Source organism: Pempheris klunzingeri, chromosome 12 (assembly GCF_042242105.1).
Source record: "Pempheris klunzingeri isolate RE-2024b chromosome 12, fPemKlu1.hap1, whole genome shotgun sequence".
NCBI classification, from domain to species: domain Eukaryota; kingdom Metazoa; phylum Chordata; class Actinopteri; order Acropomatiformes; family Pempheridae; genus Pempheris; species Pempheris klunzingeri.
In genome coordinates this window covers 18,607,097-18,627,812 of record NC_092023.1, presented here as the reverse complement: position 1 = coordinate 18,627,812, position 20,716 = coordinate 18,607,097, and the positions used below count along the sequence as shown (strand labels likewise).

The 20,716-nt window shown below is 43.0% G+C and overlaps 2 protein-coding genes across 2 annotated transcripts in view; both read right to left on the bottom strand.

Annotated features, from left to right (window-relative positions):
* Positions 1–3,720: 3,720 nt before the first annotated feature.
* npas4l (neuronal PAS domain protein 4 like) lies at positions 3,721–7,010 on the bottom strand. The gene is made up of 8 exons (XM_070841538.1): positions 6,833–7,010; positions 6,505–6,650; positions 6,293–6,392; positions 5,785–6,052; positions 5,585–5,694; positions 5,260–5,395; positions 3,867–5,152; positions 3,721–3,749 (listed from the first exon to the last, which is right to left on the bottom strand). The coding sequence occupies exons 1-8, from the start codon at positions 7,008–7,010 to the stop codon at positions 3,721–3,723; spliced, it is 2,253 nt and encodes a 750-aa protein (XP_070697639.1).
* A 4,296-nt stretch (positions 7,011–11,306) lies between these two features.
* Positions 11,307–20,716, bottom strand: part of klhdc3 (kelch domain containing 3) — a 28,113-nt gene continuing 18,703 nt past the window's right edge. Inside the window, exons 9-11 of the mRNA XM_070841257.1 lie at positions 18,434–18,507; positions 17,581–17,659; positions 11,307–14,594 (exon numbers count right to left, since the gene is read on the bottom strand). Of these exons, the coding sequence (XP_070697358.1) occupies positions 14,528–14,594; positions 17,581–17,659; positions 18,434–18,507 (220 nt within the window). The 3' untranslated portion in view covers positions 11,307–14,527. The remainder of the gene's footprint in view (positions 14,595–17,580; positions 17,660–18,433; positions 18,508–20,716) is intronic.

Sequence of the window (20,716 nt, the reverse complement as noted above, 5' to 3'; positions counted from 1 at the left end):
TCTATTTTGGGTCTTTTTGTTTAACCCAATTACGGTGCCAGTGTGTGCTGACTGAACCAACACCAGTCAGGTGATACGCCTCCTTTGAAAAGTGGGACAACAATGTTATAGACATGGAAATGCGATGCCAAGCCAAAACAATGGCAGGCTGTTATATACCTTGAGACGGGGAGAAAATGAATTGCACACCGAGCAGGATGTGTGGAGAATGGGAAGGCAGGTTCAGGTTAACATGCAATAACAGCTCACGTTCCCCTCATGACAACATGCGACACCTTTCTGTGACCTTGGCAGTTATCGTCTGTGTCACCGCTTTCATCTGCCAAACAATCCCGGTGCAAAACAGACAAATCACATCCTTAGCTGGATGGCTCTCCACATCTTCATCTATTTCAAAATAAGTATATACCCCAAGATAAGCCTTCAATGGAGCCCCCAAGCATGATTGCAGTGACAATAAAAGCATAAAGCCAGTAAATAAACGAAGACATGGCAGCGCCACCTGAGGCCCTGTTGTCTGAAATCAGTGAGAGTTTCAATTTGGTGAGTTTTTCTTTGCAAGTAAATGAGGTAATCATTTGTGAGAAGCCACCGGAGAGGCAGTATATGAAATCCTGGCTGCTTGTGGGAGGCACGGCTTTGAAAAAAATCCCATCCATGAGCTGCTCTGTTTAACTGCACTGATGCGCTTTTCCCTCAGCATCCGCCCTCCAGCCATCCACCTGAGAAAGCACTTTAGAAGCTACTGAAGTAGGGCAGATGACAGCTTTGCCTATGTTTCTCTTTTGTCATTTCCACCGTGTGGTATCATCTTCAGCCCGAATGCCGCTCTCAGATCCTAGATATGAATCATAGCATCACCCAAATGCATTTCATCATTCACCTCCACTGGCAGACTCCTACAGCACTTCACCACTCCTGTGAGGCATAGATTTTCTTAATTTAATCTCACATCTTCTTAATTTAATATCAGGGAGACATGAGGGCCGCCTGTGTAATTAAGTGATACATTAACCCAAGTTATAGAGATAAAGTGAGTCTGTAAGCCTGTTTTACCTTTGCTTTGAAATCTACAATGTTATTCTGTTTTCAGTATTCAACCGTCATTTTCCCACACAAACACCCACGGATCTTCTCTCACCAATAATAATAATGTAATGTCTGTGTTTTTATTTCTAAGTTAAAAACATTTCAACATGGCTGAATTATAATAATATTAATCATCACAGCTAGAGAGAAATGCCAAACTGTCTTGACTGCTGTGTTGTACAACACAATATAAGACATGGGAATGTTGGGAGTATTCACAGTGTGTGTAGGTCAAGTGAAAATGTTTGCTGTTTCCTTGGTGTGGACAAAAGCCTCGATGCCACTGACTTGGTGTCATTTCGCCTCGGGGAAATCATTATTTCCAGGTAGCGGTGACTGATTCAGGAAGACTGGAGCGCAGCAGATGTGGGGACTTGTTTGAAACTTTATTTGCCACTGTACCCTTCAACAGACATCACTCTTAATTAGGTCTCCATGGATAACTCTAGGCATCTGGACTGTTTGCTCATGAATGGACTGACTGATGTCCTTTTGTGCTCCTATTGCCACATGCACACACACACGCACGCACATGCACACACTCCTCCTCAACTGTATTTCAAGCTTGTTCTAGTGATATTACGTTAATAACATGCAGATTTCTGTGTTACTGGGAAGCTGTTGGAGCTATCACTCCATCTAGTGGCTGTTTTAACCCGCATAAGAAAAAGATGGGAGAGTAATTGCACACACTGCGCCAGCAGCATGACTGTGATGCCCCCTGTGAGCATTTTGCTCCACATTCATGCACATGGCCAGAGTGCCTCTCTGGAGCTACATATCTGCTTAACCATGGTGATCCATCAGTCACCTTAGTGTCAAGTCAATTCATTTCTTTGTCTTAAGTGTTTTATGCATTGACCCTGCACATCTGTCCAAACATGCAATTGATTCCTCTGTATACGGTTTAAATGCCCTCATTGGTCTGACTAGCCATAGTATGTAAAAATCAATGGAGCACTGAGGAGCTCAGTAGACGATGTGCTGGGGCAGATATATAGAAACTGCACATAAAAAATACTCAGTAGACCCATTTGTTACAAATAACTGTTCCTACAAAGAGCTGCATTTTAAAGCTGCATTAATCAATATTTTTATATCAGCATTGGCTCAAGTTATTACTTGTGATCTGAAAGGAATCTCCGCCAGTGACAAACCCAGGGAGAATTATAGACCAACACTGTAGTTCTCCTCAGCTTGAAGGAGGTTTTCTTGCTGTCTTTCGGCTCACTGTTTTGGCTTTACAGCCAGCAACAAACAGTGTCTTGGTTCACTCTAACCGCTCTCATCGGCCACGTTTCCAGATGCAGCAGTCAGCTGTTTTCAGCAAGAGAGGCACTCAAAAGCAACTGTTCACTATCTGCTCATCATTAAACAGCAGACACGCAAAGTTAGCAACTAGCTGGTGCACAAAGTAGTAGGGTGAAGACCAAAACGGAGCCACACAAAGAGGAAAATTTGATGGACAGATATGAGTCCAAATGAATGCTAATGTTTCCTAACATGTTCGCCATAACAACGTCATAATACTGTAGGTTAATATTGTCCTTACAACTTGTTGCACTGCCCCCAAGTGGCCAAAACAATCTGTTCATTCAGGTTTATGTATAATTTTGGAACAAAATGCTGCTTTAAACTTCAATTTGACCTAAATGTCTAATTTCATTCGGGCAGATGCTGGTTGATCATCATACCCTGATTATCTATCAACAGGACCCAGTTGTTTTTTCCATTTGTTTTATTTACATCTCAAACATCCAAAGTAAATTGCAGGAATAATACATTGAACATACAGTACTTGTACCATGAAAAAAAAAAAAAGGTGGAATGAATAAACAGGTTTAAGATTCACATTGCAGTAAAGTAAAACATTTTAACACTTAAGTGAGATTAAGAAGTGAGTGAGTAAGTTCAAAATAAATATAAATAATTAATGAAGCTCAAACTTGGAATGTATTTTGATGTATTTTTGAGGTAGGCGTTTAAGTAACAATCATATTCTTGCTGACTGGAGTTGTTTTCTTTATTCATTACAGCATGAACACATTAATGGCACACACAAAAATTAGACATTAATAACATGATAAATGGAAATATTATTCTTTAGTAAACTTAGCGAACTGATAAGTGTCTTCCTGACATGTTTTCAAGGCACCTGAAACCAAATTCTGACAAATGGCTCTTTGTTAGAAGGAATGTATTATGTGTTAAAGCTCATCCAGGTGAATTTACATCAGCAAGCCTTCTCATTTATAAACTCCTTGTCGCAATGACATTGATAAAGTGCTCAATAGTAAATTGTGGTCACTCAGTATTCCAAGAAAAATATAACTTCATCTCAGTGTATAAGTGTTGTCAGACACATTTTTAAAAAGTACCGTTTCCATAAAATATAAGACATCAGCAAAACATAAAACAGTTGACAGCAGTGTTAAGAAGTGAAGACAAAGCTGTAGCCTCAGTCTATTTTAGATTCTTTTCTACATTCAGAGATAAGTCACCTGGGGAAATGGTGCTTAGCAAAGACGTCCTTTAAATGTCTTTGCTAACATTCTTCTTTGAATCCAGCGAAGGAAGATCGCCCTGACAATATGCCATACAAGTGGTAGTGCAGTAAGTCACAGACTTATTTCAGTACAGGTTTTCCTCAGCAAGTCCATCTGAGAAGAGACAGAAAATAATATTGAGTGAATTGTAACTTTAGGATGTGCCACCTACAGGGAGTATATCAGAAGAAAATCATTAGATGAGTGGCTGTGTTGTTTGGTTGGAATTACCTTGCTGAAGGCCACTCTGTATATAGTGGTTGAGTTGATGCAACCCACTGTTTTGGTCATGGTGTCCCATCGGCAAACTGAAGGGATCCATGACAGGGAACTGCTCTGCGGGCAGCGGGTCCTCTGGGACGGTCGGGGAGAGACCGAGGGGCCCCTGCTCCAACCGATGGGACCCACTCCTGCTGCACAACAAGCCCTGCTGGTAGCTGTGTGAGACACCAGCAGACATGCTGCTTTTCCTTGCGACCAAGTCCAAGTCTTTCAGGATGCTGTCGAACACGCCGTCATCGAGGACCAGCTCACGTTTGAAGGGAAGGACAGAGGGGAGAGGAGGATGGTGGGGCCAGTCACAGGCTGATTGGCAGTGGGTGTTAGTGGTTACAGGTTGCGCTACGTTTTGAATCGGGTTCAGGGTGTGATACATAGAAAAGCTGCTGGCCAGGGAAGAGATCTGCTGAGCCAGAATACTGATCTCTGCCTGCTCCCTCTCGTTATAAAGGTTCGACTCTGTGGATGCGGGTGATTGGTTGGGTGTGAGAAGACTGGAATGAATGGGCAACACGTGGTGGGGAACATGATGCACTTGGACAAGGCTGCCCCCTTGTGGCGGCTCCGGGAGGCAGAGGTCGTCTTGATGCAGAGCACAGTCCACTGAGATCTCACACACATCGGACACAGACAGGTAGTCTGGAACTAATCGAGCATCGGCTGTAGAAGCTTGGAAATCATAGGTCGGAGACGAGGAGGAGGGCGGAGAGCGAGCACCAGGCACGGCGAAGGCTGCCTGGTCAAAGGTTTGTTCAGAGGCAGCGGGCAGGGAGTCGGAGTGTGATTGGTGGCAGGTGAGCCCTGCCTCTGGGTAGGAGTAATAGGAGGGAGAGCCCTCGGGGGAGGACAGCAGCTGATCTGTGTATCCATGCACATCCATCAGAAGGTCATGGTTGAGCTCCTCCTGCTGGAGAGGGGAGCTGGAAGAGGCCGGGCTGTAGGGAGGGGTGAAGAGCGAGGGGTTGTCACTCAAGGGAACAGGTGAGCTATGACCTTGGGAGGCGGCGCACGTCATATAGTATCTGTCTAGGTCCGACTCCCCCCTAACTTTGGCGCTTGGCTCCTCGCTTTGGCTGTTAGACGTCCTCTGCCTTTTAAAGCATTTAGTGCTGTTGTGGCTGTGTTTTTGGAGAGCGTGGGGCGCCTGTTGAGCTGCAAAGTGATAAGAATTCACCAGAGATGATGGTCTGAGGGCATCGCTGCTGATTTTCTTCTGCAGAAATCTGGCCTCTGTTTCGCTGCAAAAGCAAAAGAAAATATTACATCTGTGCTTATGACTTGAAAAACATCAAAACACTTCTTAACTGTCAGCTCAGGTCTGTGGAGAAAGTGAGGTTTGTCATACCTGATGATGAAGTTTGTGCAGCTCATGCCCTGGCACTCAGAGAGCTTGTTGGCTTGAATGTAGATCCAGGTCCATGACAGATCCTTGCACTGGAGTCGGAGCACCATCTCTACCTGGAAGCCCTCATCTGCCTGCACTGGACGGGATAAGGAAAACACGCTGATGGTTATAATCACGCACGCTCGTGAAACATAATGACACGCACATTGAAATCAGTGCTCCTTTCCTATACGCCTGCAAAATCAGCACAAAACCGGAACCTTAACTTTTATTTCACTGCAATACTTGGTTGCTCAGTTTTCCGGTAAATGAACTGCACACTTACTTAGACTTCTATGAGAATCTGCACTCAAGGAAAGATCTTCAGGGTGGATAAGACTGTACCACGACCGACCAGTCATTTCTTCCACAGAATACCCCAAAAAATATAAAACGCTGAAAAAGGAAGACATAAAAATGTTTGTCAGTAACCAATACGAGAACATTTGGATTACATCTGTTTAGAAAGGGGATCTATGATTGTACCTGTCTGACAGCTCAGTAAAGGTCATATCCAGTCTGTGGACACTGTTAAAGCTGTGACAGAAGTGGGAGACGCAGCTCTGCATGCGGTCCAGCGTGGGGGTGCAGATGGCCACGAACAGAGGCTGGTCGTTCGGACAGGCTGAAGAGGACGAGGATGGACAAGGCTGAGGGAAAGACCGGAAGCTCCCTCTGACCATCATGGAAGAGCAGCTGCCGTGCTGCAGCTTGAAGGCCTTGGAGGTCTGCATACAACATATGAAGCTCCTCTCTGAAGGAAAGTGACATGTCAGTTTAGTTTAGTAGTAAGAATATGACAGCAGAAACAGCTTTTTCATTACGTTTTACAGTGCGTGTCGCTGGGTCAGATTGTGGGGAAACTGAATTGATGTTTGGAGAAAATGTGGCCTTCGTTTTGGAAGGCTTAGCACAACAAGCCTCCATGGATAAACTTGTGATAATTATACACAGTAATCAGTCTAAAATTCTTTTAAAAAGTCTTAAAAGTTACCTGATGATGAGTTGTTTTCAATGTCAAGGTTTGATCTAACAATATCAATGTCAGAGCGTTCCACCAAGTCATAGAAAGTGTCTCCTTGAAGCACATCTAGCTGGAAAAAAAAAAATTTCAACAGGATTCAACATTAGTTACAGCAGATGAAAGCCCCATGTGCAGCAATCCAACTAGTCCAAAGCGACATTGTACTGAATCAATACACTCACCATGGAAAAACCGAGGTACTCAGCTACATTTTCAGACACATATACCAGCCTCCCCTGAGCGGTAGTGACCAGGATGAAGCCGTGCAGGGCTTCAAGAAAGGCCTCGTATGGCAGAGAGCAGTGTGATCTCTCCCCAGCAGGAAGTCCTTAGAGAGGAAAGAGTGAGTTCAGCCTTGTGTTACACTGTACGCATCTCAGCAGGTTGTCACAGGTTTTATCCTTGATTCAGTCCCCACGGTACTGCAAACTTAGTCCCATTTTGTTCAACAATGAGGCAGGCTGAATGCAAATTAGATGCTCAAAGACAGTAAAGGGTTTGAGGACTTACCCTGGAAGAGAACAGACTTCCTGATGTAGGTGCAGATGGCGGCCATGGAGTGCAGGTAGGAGAGACGCTCCTGGTCCTCCAAGGAAATGGGCAACAGAGTGCGCATTTTCCTGATCTCATGATTAATGTGGTCCCGCCGGGCTTTGGATGCTCCTTTGGTGGATCTGTGAGAGACCATGGTCATCGAGGTCAAAGGTGTGAAGAAAACTGGGGAAAGTAAAGCTGGGGAGTCAAAGTTTTTTCTACTGCCACACTTCAAAAAATCTGTCCGAGGTCATCCTTCTTCAGGAGTGAAAGAGTGTAAAAAATTGAGGAAAAACAAACAAAGACAAAAAGAGTAATTGGCTTCAATAGATAAAGCCTCTTTTTCACAATTCAGCCTGGAATCTCTCCCCCACGAGCTGAAGCGGACTTTGAAAATCAAGGGTTCCTATGGAAACTGCTGATATGAGAGGCTTGTCGTGTCTGCAGCAGAAATGAGGGCTCTCACTAGACTTTGTCTGTGTGATCAGTATCTGTCTGGGCCCATCCACGGAGAGCCTGGGGTTTTTATAGCTGCCAGGGCTTAAGCGTGGGCGTCACACACAAAGGGGAGGCTGGGCTTCTGCTGCTCCCTTCATTGCCTTATAAAGTGGGTGTCCACGGAGTGGGTCGCCCCACGTCACAAGGACACAGAAAGTGCCACAAAAGGAGAATTATATCAGGATTTATGCCAGCACCTCAATAATACAGATCCATTCATATTATGACACTGATCAGCAATGTTTGGGATTTTTCCTACCAACACCAGACCGAGATTTGAAGCCCGTCTGTGAACATAAGAGGAATATTATATCACAGTCACACCACTTCAAATTCACAGACACATTATAAATTCTATATCCTTCAAAGTCATTTATCTAGAGGGGTAAAGTTCTCGCAGGCTACGCTGCAAAATGAAAAAAAGCAAAATCATTGAGGCTAAACCAGCTTGATTTTTTTTTTTTCAAATGAAGCAACAGCATCATTGTGGCTAAATTAGTATGTATCACATACAGTACAGAATCAGGCTGCAGACTGGAGAAAACTGGATTAAGGGCTCCCTATGGAGCGTGCACTGCAGGCAGCGGAGTTGGGTCTGAGTCTCCCAAACTGCGTTGATGAGTTTGACTCAGCCACTAGGGGCCGTGGGGGAGGAGGGGGAGGGGGGGGAGGAAGAATCACTGACCTGAGCCTTTTGCAAGAGGAGCTGCGGTCATCCCTGTGCAGACGACGGCGGGAGGCGCACGGAGCTGTCACGTGACGCTTGCAGAAGTTGCGCCAAATAGTCATTTTGACGCTGATGGAGCTGATTTAAAGGTCGACTCTAGACAAGCAAAGCCTTCAGTAATAACTGATCAGATTCATTGTGATCCCTCTGAGGATAGACCCGCCCGCCTTCATCTCCTCCCTCTGGATGATGATGATGATGATGAGGAGGAGAGTCGCGCCCTTGTGTGCGTCCCTCCTTGTATAGCTCTCATCCATCTCAGCCGATGGGAAGACAAAAAAAACCCCAAAAACTAGGATAATGTGACTTGTTGTGACGCGGTGACAGATGACAGTTTCTGTTTAGTGAAGTGAGCCCTAAAAATAACCGTGAGTTTGGACGCAGGATCCGATTCAGCGTGAGATTTCATCAGTGTAGAAGAAATGCGTGTGCGTGGGCTTCATAAAGTGCACACATGTTGTGTTGATTACTAACACACACACATTGTAGAAATACTCCATCACAAGTAGGATAACACCTCTGCATTTAAAATCATACTTTAGTGAAAGTTCACATGTATCAGCTACTTGTACTTACATGGGACTGTTCCCTGTAACTGATACATTAGAATAAATGACATTATTAATACTGATGCATCAGTGTCTACGCAGCATTTTGCAGCAGCTCCAGGTGGACCTACTTTTAGCTACTGTCAAATAAATTCATTGTTCCTTTGTGTTGCTGGAGTCTTACAAGGGTTTGTTCATAAAACAAGTAACTGGGAATAATTGACTCGAAAGTCACTATGCAAGATAACACTCACTACTCTGACTTTTTTGGCAAACAAATACTTTATATTTCTTTGCACGGCCCATCTAGCATATAAAACATGAACTATTTCCTTATTTGTTGTGATAGAACAGTATAGTTATTTCTATCACCTTGATCAAAAGTACACGCTCAATTTGTGGCAGAGGGAAGAGTTAATACTTTGATGCTTTTCTCCATCTTTGGTTTTGGCAAGGTTAGAAGAACACACACACACACAAAGCAGCAGCTTTACAGAATTATAGAGACAGAAAAAGTGATGCTCCCTTATTCTACTGCAGCTGTGTTGAAAAAGACTGAATTTGAATAAAAACTGACAGTTCCTGACTATTGGAAGGTGAAACATTGAAAGAAGAAATATTATAAGAATGTTAGTTTTCATCAGACTCTTAAAGTCGTAAGTGTTAAAGTTGAACACAACAGCCTGAGCACAGCGTTTGAGTTTAAACTGCGATGTCATTATCATTCAAGCCTCAGCAGAAAACCAGCTTGATGCATCTTTGTTTAATTTACGCACACAGCACTGAGGCAGCTATGGCAGTTTATCTTCAAAGCGCTTTAACTGCATGTGTATTAGTCACTCAATTAAACCCCAGTTGGAAGGGAGTTAAGCTACAGGTCTGCAAACATGACGCACTGAGGATGAGAAGCTCGGTCACTCACACGAAATGGCTTCCTGTAGCAGATGCAACAGATCTGAGACATCACAAATCATGACCAAACCATACTAGAGGCTTTACATTTTACACAAGGCAGCCGCTCAATGCTTGAGGAGCTACTTCTGTGAGCATGACGCCTGCAGGGAAAACTAAAAATGATAAGTTTCCCTGTTTCTGTGTTATGAAACGAAGATGCGTTGCTTTCTTTTCCGTCATTTTTGCATGGGTTTAAGTTCAACAGCTCCAGCTTCTGTCCTCTGAGGGCCAATGCTATTTTAATGCCTCTTTTCACAAATCCCCAATTTAGTGGCCTCAACAACACTGGGAGCAGAGAACTAGAACTTGAGTGAGGGTTTTTGCACAGGGATGGGGGGGGGGGGGGACAAGACAAAACAAATCACTCGAACAAATCTTCAGTCTGATTCTCAAGGGCCAGTGGGATCGTCAGAGTCCTGAGGGGAAATTGGAGAGTCATTTAGATGAGGGTCTCCTTGCATTAGCGCCTGCATTGCTGGCCGAGGCAGGCTCCGGGGCCAGACAGAGGGACCCAGCGCGGCCCTGCTTCCTGTGTGTGGCGGGGCCAGGCGGGACAGGGTGTCTCTGCTGCCTCACTTTAAGCTGACCCTCCGTCTGTGGCCTGCACTTAACACTGCAGATAACAGTGGCTTTATAGCACGGGGCTGGTGACAGACAGGAACAAACTGCCAGGCCGCTACTGGTAGCAGAGGCAAAGACTGGAGCTGGGGTTCAGGGTGAGACACTTTCTAATGATGGGGCCCCCCCCAAAAAAACAGCCGCACGCGTCCCATTAGGTAGTTTGACAGAAAGTGAGGGGGGCTGGGTGGCACCGTGGCTTCAGAGTTACCCACTGAGGTAGACATTGGGGGCTATTAGACGGACCGGCTGGGGCAGATTCAGCTCTCTAGATTTCAGCAGGAAGCAGAATGTGGGGGACTGCAGGGTTCAAAGACCTGCGAACTATTAAGTGCCGCATACAGTAGGTCCAAGAGGAGACCCCACTCCACAGATAAAGAGGTGGAAATTGTACACATCTGGCTTGTTTTTTCCATAACAGATGCAGCTGTTCCAAACTCATGCAAGTTTTGTCATGATTATCATTTGTGATTTTAGTTATTTTGACTTCCACAAGTTCAACTCTGCGCAATTAACTCCTAGTGGCATTTAGCACGCTCATTTTAATTTGATTCATTTTCTCATGCTAATCACAGTGATACTTACTCATCGTGGTGCACGGCTTAGAGCTGCAGCATCGAAAGTAAATCTGAAATGTCTTTTAGCCACTATACATTTCAACTTGAGAGAAAGGGAAAACAACAAATTAGTAATCTCCTGACACAATCCTCCAAGTAAACCTCTCTTTTATGTGTACAAAGAAACATTGTGTCAGGTGTGCAGCGGTAAATCAAAGTTTGTCAAAGCTCAAGTGTTTATGCTGTGCAGCTAATGCCGATTTTAGCCAAAAGCCAGTTTTAGCACTCCGATTGTGCAACCCAGCCCTAGAATAAAAGACTAGGGAAAAACTGTAGGTCTGATTAACCTGAATCGTTTCTTGGGCAAAATCTGACCCCCGGGGCCACCACTTTAACACTCCATGGTGTGGAGTCTGCTCTGGCCATACATTAGGGTTAAGCTTTCCAACCTTGACTGTGATGCAGCCACACTGACTGACATGACTAAATAAGCACAGAATAAATGTGGGTAAATGTATAATACATTTAAACGGGTACAAATATGAACTCAAATGGTCTCAGATTTATTATTGACACAGTTTTTAAAGCATATTGCACAGGAAGTCCTGACCAACCTTTACAGATACAGAGTCCGCTCTGAAAAATGTGTAAGATATAAAAGAAAACAAAAACAGAAAGCTTAGGGAGCTCACACAGTTGCAAAATGAACCCAAATACACTTCATACTTTGTTCTATTTTTTTCCCAAGCATTCCTTGTTGTTTATGAATTATTCAACTCTCACAGTAAGCCCTAAAGATAGAATACACTTCTTGGCATTAGATCAGTCTGGTCACGTAATTCTGCTTGGCAAATAATTACTGCTCCCACTGAATAACTTCATCAACAGTGCGCCATGATCTAATGATGCACTTTACCTGACAGACGCAGTTTTTTTCCTTCGTTGGCAAATGCTGATTTGGTAAACAAGAGTCACCCTGATTAGTTTGATCAACTATTTGCCAAAGCCTCCTTACAAAGTTAAATAAATACAAATGACACAGGAGCCTCGCTGCCATTAACAATGTAATGTCGATGCATTTAGGCAACATCACAAACACCTGTCCATAGAATCGTCTTACTGGAGGTAAGTGAGTGACCATTACTGCGGAAATTTGTTGTGCAGGTATTTTATTTGCAACCATAGTGTCTACATTGTCATTTATTTAATATTTACTTCATATCATATTCCTGAAGAGTTCTTGATTGAAAATACCATCACCCATTATCTTCACACGCAACAAGGACCAAGATCCTGAAATAAAAATGACTTCCACACCACACATTAGTAAAAAAAAAAAAAAAAGAAAGAAATTAACGAATCATCAGTTTTGTCTGCAGCCATTTGGTGTCACATAAATAGTTTGATTTGTTCACCAGTATTTTTTTTTTTGTGAACACACAATTAGCTTCCCTGTGGTTACACTGCATTAGCTGTTGTATATAGTCCATGTAAGTGGGGTACTGAGGAATATCAGGTGTGTGATATGTCCGTGTGCAGTGTAGAGGGTATAAGACTGAGTCACATTGGCACCACCGGTCTGTAAATAAAATTCACGCTTGGTTTGGGCAGGCAAACGTCTCAAACTCTGGAACTCTACTTCGGCAAAGAGCAGCATCGACATGTCTCCTCTCTGTAAGGCCTGACATGCCTCGATTGGCTTTAGTGCAGTTATCTGGTGACTTCAACCTGCATTTAGGATTGTTTTACACTGCTTCGCATGAAATACACAGATTTGTAAACATTTATTATGTAGGTCAGGGTTATCCACTCCTGATATTTGGGACCTAGAGCCCTGCAGGGTTTCGTTTGGAACCAGCTTATCGAGGACCCACTGACAGAGATTAAAACAAACTATCTGGCAGGACAGAAAACATCAGCATGCTTGGTCCCGAAGACCGGGACTGAAAAGCATCGATGCAGCTCACAAGTGTGTGGTAACACAGTTCCTATTCACATCAAAATAAATAGGCAATGCAGTTAAAACTCTTCTGCCTGTATATTCATCCTCACCAAGTTTTTCAAAGGACAAGTCTGGTATTCGGTACTTGTCTTATTGTCAACAAATTCCATAAAAACACCAAAACCAACAATTAATTGACTTAACAAGTACTGTCAATATACCCAAAGCCTGTTTTATTTCACTCCACACTTTTCACTTTGCTCTTTTTATGGGATTTGTTGATGTCATCAAAAATATAGAATATCACTGCCGTCAGCCTTTAATTAAAGTGGATGGAGAAAAAAAATAGGACCGTCACCACCACTCCTGTGTTTTCCAAGTTTTGCTCTAAAATTTGTCATTTGTATTAATAAAATAAAACACACAACCTGCATAAACATCCCCAATGTCAGCCATTCCAAGTCGTGTTCACGCCGTGTGGCGAGTGTGTAATCTAATAACAGCCCTTATGCGTTTATAACATCTGCTCGGGTGTAGCTTTACTCGTAGATGTACAAACGTCCATGCCGTCCCAGTTTTCCACCACAGCGTGAATAAGCAGGGTCACGAGAAGAGTCCCCAAAAGCTGTAGGATTGTCTAGAAGAGGAACGACTACATAATGCATATTAGTGGTGATCTCTCTCTCTCTCTCTCAAAACAACAGGCAAACTGAAGCAGGTGGGCAGGGATTATGTGTAGGAGGGAGCATGTGCTTACACACATACACAGTATATATTTGCATCATGATTCCCTTCTACATTTGGCACTGAAAAACTACAGGGTAAGGGTGGAGCAGTGTGGCAGTGTGATGAGTCATGCTCTTCCAGTGACACTCCGGCATCTCTTGGAAGAATACGACAGACAACCACAAATTTTCCAGTGAAAAGGCTTTTTTTTTTTCTGAGGAGGAAAGTAGATGTCTAACGTACGGGAAGTCTAATTAAAGACTCAACGAGACATGTTATTGAGGGAGATGGGTGGACTTGATTATCTTTAAAAGGCGGACAGACGGCTTGCTTCAGTTGCCTTGCAAATCACCTCTGAGACACTTTGGAGCTGTGGGGTGCTAAACCCGTTTTGATGAAGTAGGAAAAAGGGTAAGCATTGAAAGCCGGCCAAACAGAACCTTTCACAAGCATAACACCCCTAAAAAAAATCTCAGTCTCCTTGCATTCAACACCAAAGTAACAGATTAACTGTGTCTGCGTCAAATACTGTGCACATAACTTAAATTACTGCAAATGGACATGGTAGTTTTACATGGTTTTATGGCCGAGTTAGAGCTGCAAGGAGTCCAAACTCATGACCATCTCAGTCTCCTTATATCTGGACTGGAAGGTTCACATTTGTCTCTCAGGGGAGATCTATTGAGTGTGACGTTGGGATGACACCCTCAACAAGGAGGTTAGCTCTCAAGACCTTTGGCTGAAGTTCTCGTCTCTTCCTGTGCTTAAGATTAGAAGTCTATGATTATCATAGGCTGATTGGATTTCTAGAGACGCTAGAAAGAGGAGAAAACAGGTGTCGACAATTTCTGTTTCACATAACCAGTGTCTCGAGGATTAAAACGTCCTTCGACATGAGAAAGATCACGGTGTCCAAGGAAGTCATACGCAGGATATTTTGGTCAGTAAATGAGTTCTCACTTGGAGGATGTGGAAAACAATTCCGATACAGATCCAAACTCTACAAAACCAGTCCGCCGGAGCTCAGCTGATTAGAAAGGTAAAAGCCTAGTGTCCTGAAACAGAGCAAGGATTCCTGGTTCTGCTTCACATTCAGCGCCGTCAGCCGTGGGAGGAGAAGATGGGCCTGCTGATGTTGCTGTTGGTGGTCATGGCAGCCAGTTCCCACCTGGAGTGAACAACAGTAACAATTAGAGGCAAGGATCTCGGGGTGCTTTCTGGTGCAGGGCCCCGTGCTGTCGGCCTGCTGGATCTGCATTTACAGATGACGTTAAACATTATGATCTTATTACACATCGCAATGCATATGTTGATTAAAGTGTGTATTTAATTCTGTGCTGTGCATAAATGTCTTGCTGCAGACTGGGTCAATTATTTATCAAAAGACCTATCAATGCTTCAGTGTAGACATTTTCCATCATAATCTCGGTGAAACTACGTTTTTGACAAATTTTAAAATCTGATAAATGATAATATAATGTCACGTAACATTCATACACTGTGACAGTGAAGGATATTTTCACAGTCAAACTGATTAATTCTGGTTGGGTGAAACACACATCACACCTCTGGTTTAAGCCCTTTTCTCGTAGTGATTGATCAGGGAAATTCTCACGCGTGTGCTAATGTGCATATGCGTTACCACGGTTACCAAATGATTTGGCGTAAATACAGACAATACATCACTTACCCAGATCAATAAAAAGTGGTCACAATCTTTAAGACTGTGTGAAATATCCAAGATGCTAAAAGTCTGTTGCAATGAAACTCAATGAAGCGATTGTGCGATATATGCTCTCACACTCTGCCTCTCCTAGTCAGAGTGACGGGCCACGATGTGGACGAGGATGAGGGAAGGCCCCGCTGTAACACGAGAACCAGGAGCAGGGGCTGACAACAGGGTCTAGTGCTGACCTGCTGACAGGTCAGAGGTTGAGCTCCAGATTGTTATCACTGGCTCTGGTTTCACACTCACTCCCTCTCAATTGCTTTGTTCGTTTTTACGTTGCGCGCGTGTGTGTTTAAGAGGGGAGATTGGCATTGGAGCTGGAGATGCCAGTAAGGGGCAAAGGGAGTTAACCAGAGTCTTGTGACCCCACTGAAAACCTTCTGAGGGTTAAACACAACTGAAAACACTGAAGAAGTGGGGAGCGTGCAAGGTGGCAGTGACAGTGTGAGAGATATGAGAGGCTAAGAGGAGTAATTAGTATCAAGTTCCAGGGGGTCCACGTGTGTAGAAAAAAATAAGGAGGAAAAAAAAAACTTTTGCACAACCCATTTCAGATGCACTTGTCTAAAGAGCTGCAATCAGCTTGACAAATTCTACTGAGGTTATCTGAGAAATGGATGGATTATGTGAAAATTATTCCATGCAAAGCAAAACATTAAGGTCCATTTCATGAAGAAATATACTTAAATTTCAATAACATGAACTTGCCAGTTTAAAAATACCAGTTTTACTTTGATATGTAGCCAATGAAAGGAGTTTAGCAGACAGTGTGTGCTGAAAAGAAACTTATTTTTGCCTTTACATGATTTAAAATCTCAGTTGAACAGTTATTACATCTTCCTTACCATGTATTATCACAACAATTCAAAGTGGTGCTCTAAAGGTTTTGAGTCTGTCTTGCAAGTTATGTCTAAATACATTTCAATGTCAGTGGGAGCGAAGAAATATATATAGATATAATTCACTGCACTCTTTTCTATGAGCAACAGTGTTTGCCTTACACTTCTGCTGCACCTCCTTTTTCTTTTTATTCTAAATCATTTCACTGTACTTCAATGGTTTCCTAGAAAGCGAGCTGTTTTGTGGCTGTGAGTGTGCGAATTCTGGAATAAAAGCAAAAGAAGGATTCAAGCAGCTAACACAAATATGTATGTGCATGTCTGTATCTAGACACACATAACTGCACAACAGCAACTCAAGCAGCCCGCGAGAGGAAGCGCTGAGCAAAGACAGCAGAATGACTGGCAATTTCTAAGAGTAAGCCACTGAGACAGTGACTAATAATTGTTACATCCTATCTGGCTGTGATGAAACAGAGCCATTAGTGCCATTAACTAAAATACAAAATATAGGTAATAAATTATTCAGCAACTGGTACTCTAAATTAGCAAAGAAGCAGCTTGTCTGAGCAATTATTTTTCCAGCATTTTTTCACAAATAGGCAACAGTGATTTATTGATCTGGGGTTGTGAAATATTACACAGCTGTTCATGCACTCGCTCACAAATTCCACTGCATTTAGAGCTAAAGCATATTGATTTGAAATTGTGAGAAGAGACAAGTAATTTTTCTAATTACACACAAAATGATCATGAGCCAAGTTCTGATTGTACACAGTGATCCTCTGTAGGCTGGTGTCAGGCTGGTTAATATTCTGCTGTAAGGCTGCAACTAACAACAATTGATTGATTGAAGATTGTTAGTTAGATTAGATTCATCTTCATTTGTTTGCCATCTTTATGCTTCCAGCCCCTTAGCAAAGATTCTGCCAGGTGAGGCAGTGTTCATCCTGCAAGCTGGAAATCTCAGCAGCTTGTGAAACATTTTATCAGCAGATAACAGCACGATGCAATAGAAAGATTATATATTGTGATGTACGTCTGCGGTTGCAAAGTAGATAATTGTTTTTATCGTTTTGGGAATACGTCATTCTTTCAAGAAAGCGAGTTCCTGGGTAACATCTGCTGTATTCTGTCTCTATCTTTGTTCCCTTGTTAACACTTCCACGCTACAAATAAGTAGAAAGAGAAAGTCAGCCTCTTATTTTGGTTTCTATTTGTGTGCATCTCAGTGCGGCATTTTTTGTGCAAATTGTACATGGGCACACAGACAATGAACAGATTGAAAGTATAGCAGGACTATACTTTTCTATACACAAACCTTCATGCTATTATATAGAGGATTATATAATCACGTACAAACCTTAACGTGGGGACTTTATGTAAAGTCAGACAAAAGCCTGAGTAAAACTTACAGTGCTTAAATGAAGGATAATGAGTCATAATTTGCCCCACTGAAAGACAGCCTCATTATTGAGAGAGACAGAGTGGTGGCAAAGATGACGAGCATAATACAGGATGAACAACAATATGTCCGTTCTATGATCAAATAGCACTAATATTTGAGAAGAGGATGCAAGTCTGACCTGATATCATGTGGGAGTCCTGACTGCTCCAGACTGTACTGAATTACAGCTATTTTGCATAATGTCTTCAAATTAGGGCCTGAAAAGAAGAGAAAGTGTAATGAGTCACAGACTGATCACAGACACTAATCATGCTCAGGCTAAGAATATCCATTTTAGGCTGTGGGAATTCATAATGGAGCCAGGCAGGTCAGATCTAAGAATCTGTAGATGAAAGGGGTTAGATTTCCTCTCTATGGTGTAAAAATCAACATGTTCTGTTTATACAATACCCCAGAAAAACAGCTAAAACAAACAACAGTGTTCACATATGGGGGCACGCACATCATTATGAGGCTAGTGTTTAATCATCTCGGTACACAAATAATCTTTGTATTTATTATTACAAATCTCCTCTCAATTACTATCACCGTCATGGCTCTTCCACCATATGCTCAGGGATAAACAGTGTGAGGGCACGCGCGACTGGCACGTGGAGGCGTATGCCACAGGGGATGCCACTGGGTACTGCCAGTCCCATACGGCTCCTGCGTCCATGTGTAAGCCCACCTACACAAACCCTAACTGTGACCTGACAGCATTACACACTACCCCAGTGCAGGCAGGAAATGGCTATATTTGGGAGTCCATGAGTCGGAAGTGCACCATGTGATAACACAAAACAGGGCCAAGGCCGGGCACACTGGGCCAGGTGAGAAATGAAGCAGTCATGTAAGGACGGTATCAGTTCTATGAAATGTATTGACGAGACTACAGGATATCTTATTTAACCTGGCAACGTGGCTAAAAACACTGCAACCTGGGGTGGTACAAGAGAATTTGTGCATCTGAGAGAACGGAAGAGAATACTTACTGAAGTCTAAGATATACAGGTCTGAATGATCCATAAGGTTAAATTCATCTCCCATCCCTTGCTCTGGACAGGGGCTGTAAAGAGAACAAAAATGGCTTTTATAAGATTAGAGCTGTCGACAAAAACACATTGAAACTGGCAACTTACAAGTGGTTGCAGATTTAAATGCATCGAGGAAGATAACAGTAACTCCTCAAACCTCCTGTCTGTTTTCATGAGCAAGAGCCACACACCTTGCCAAGGTTGTATTTGCTTCTCAACTGTTTCATGGTGCAACTTCATTGTTTTTTTTTTCCCCCTCATGTCATTCCTAGAGTTCCCAACGGGCTCCAAATGATTTATCTTGTCATCCTCATACAACCTTAATTTAATCACCCAGGTTAATAATCAGGGAACCACAGATTACTCTCAAAAGGAGCAGTGCTGTTAACACAGTGCTCTGCTCTCCTTATCATGGGCTGGCATGATTTAAGCCCACAGGAAGTCCAGCGCTGCAATGAGACAGCAGGCTGGCTCATGCTGATAGTCTCCCAGACCCGTGCAGCCGTTGATATCACTGCACATCTGTTTCCTGCCACAGCTAAACACATACACCTGTGACACACCTGGTGTACCACAGTTTAGAAAACCTACTTGCATCACAACACTCTTTTGTATTAATTAACAGATTCATCAAAATGCAACACATGACTATTTGGAAGGATACTGAATAAAAACGCTTTACAACATTAGAACTGAGAGTTACGGCTATAGGCTACAGCCTGTGGGAGATGAGCTGACATTTAAGGGAGATTTATTCCCACAAGGCAGCAAGTACATTCCTGTAAATTTACTTGCTGCACCAAGAGACCTCTCCAGATTAGGGACAGAAAAGATTCTTCAGTTTTACACTACCCAGAGGACAGCTTGAGCATAACTGGTGTATTTACTGAGCAGTTTAGTGTCTGTTAATATCTCTCATGGAGAATAACTGGGGGACCTGGTAGCCAGGTTTGGTCCTTAAATAAAATAAAATAAAAGACTTTTCACCCTCCCATTATACGCACCACTGTTGCAGAGACACCCATATTGTTTTACTGCAATTACCAACAGCGCAGGTTCACACAGCATTTTTTCACCACATTTTCTCACTTTCACAATTTCAACACAACTTTGGAGATGGGAGCAAGGGGGGAAGCATGTTCACGGACGGGGTGAAGTGAAATTGTCACAACTTCATATTGAATTTAGGGACCGGCAAAAGCTAGTGTAATGATGTGCACTGCATAGTAATAACATAGTTTGTAACTCAAACAAGTAACTGCAGCAGATGATGGCATCAAGGCGACCAGAAGAAGACATCAGGAGAAACAGTGAGTGCATTCATTCAGTCAGTCTTCAATGGAGACATGAAAGCAGATAGAAACTCTTCAGTATGTGTTAAGAAAAGTGAAGTTGGTGGGTAGCATGTTGGAAAACGGAAGAACAGAATGGAAGAAAACGTACAATGGAGACAACTGTAACATATTTCATTGATTTTCATAACAACAAGTAGATCAAGTTAATTCTGCTAGTATTCTCAATGCAACTAAAACTCAGCATATGCAGACAGAAGTAGTCGGACATCAGATTTGGCTGTGAAATATTCTATATACCAGGGGGTAAAAAAAAAAAAAGCACTATCCTCATCCTGTTGGTTACGCAATGGTTGACGCACTTCCTTTGTGCTGTAAATTGAGCCTTCATTTTCCTGGGAGATTGTACCCAGTGAGAGACAAAGTTAAATAGTGTGAGGTTCATGGGGAACCAATCTAAACGCAGAAGTCATTTTTCTGAAGCCATTGCACTGTGCAATCAAGACTTACTTCATAATGATAGGTAAAAGAAAAAAGTTTAGTCTATTTCTGCTTTAAGAATGGTACGCGTGGACTGGCCAGTGAGTTGCTTGTGTCCCACCAAAGACACCATCAGACTTCACTACAGCACTGTCAAATCAAATCTAGCTCAAACCATTAGCTGTGAATGACTTGGAATTGCATCTTTTTCTATTTCCCCTTTCACCATCCTCCTCCACCCATCAATTTCTATTCCTCTTTCCCGCTGTCCTCTCCATCTCGTCTCCCTTTGCTGCGTGTTCAGGATGTTGTAAGGGTTTTACGTTGCTAATCTTCCCTAAACAAACATGGTAGTGGCTTAAAGCAGCCAGGAGAGGTGCAGAGCACGAGCGCAGTCGTCCCAGGGGGCCAGCTGGGGAAGTCATTACGCCCCCTGCCCCCCAGGTGGTGATCCACCCGGGCTTACAGC

Coding starts and splice junctions, on each gene's coding strand:
- npas4l (XM_070841538.1), bottom strand. CDS start 7,010: ATGGTCTCTCACAGATCCACCAAAGGAGCATCCAAAGCCCGGCGGGAC. Junction 6,053..6,292: donor TGAAAACAACTCATCATCAG/GTAACTTTTAAG, acceptor ACTTTCCTTCAG/AGAGGAGCTTCATATGTTGT. Junction 5,695..5,784: donor TTTACTGAGCTGTCAGACAG/GTACAATCATAG, acceptor TTCCTTTTTCAG/CGTTTTATATTTTTTGGGGT.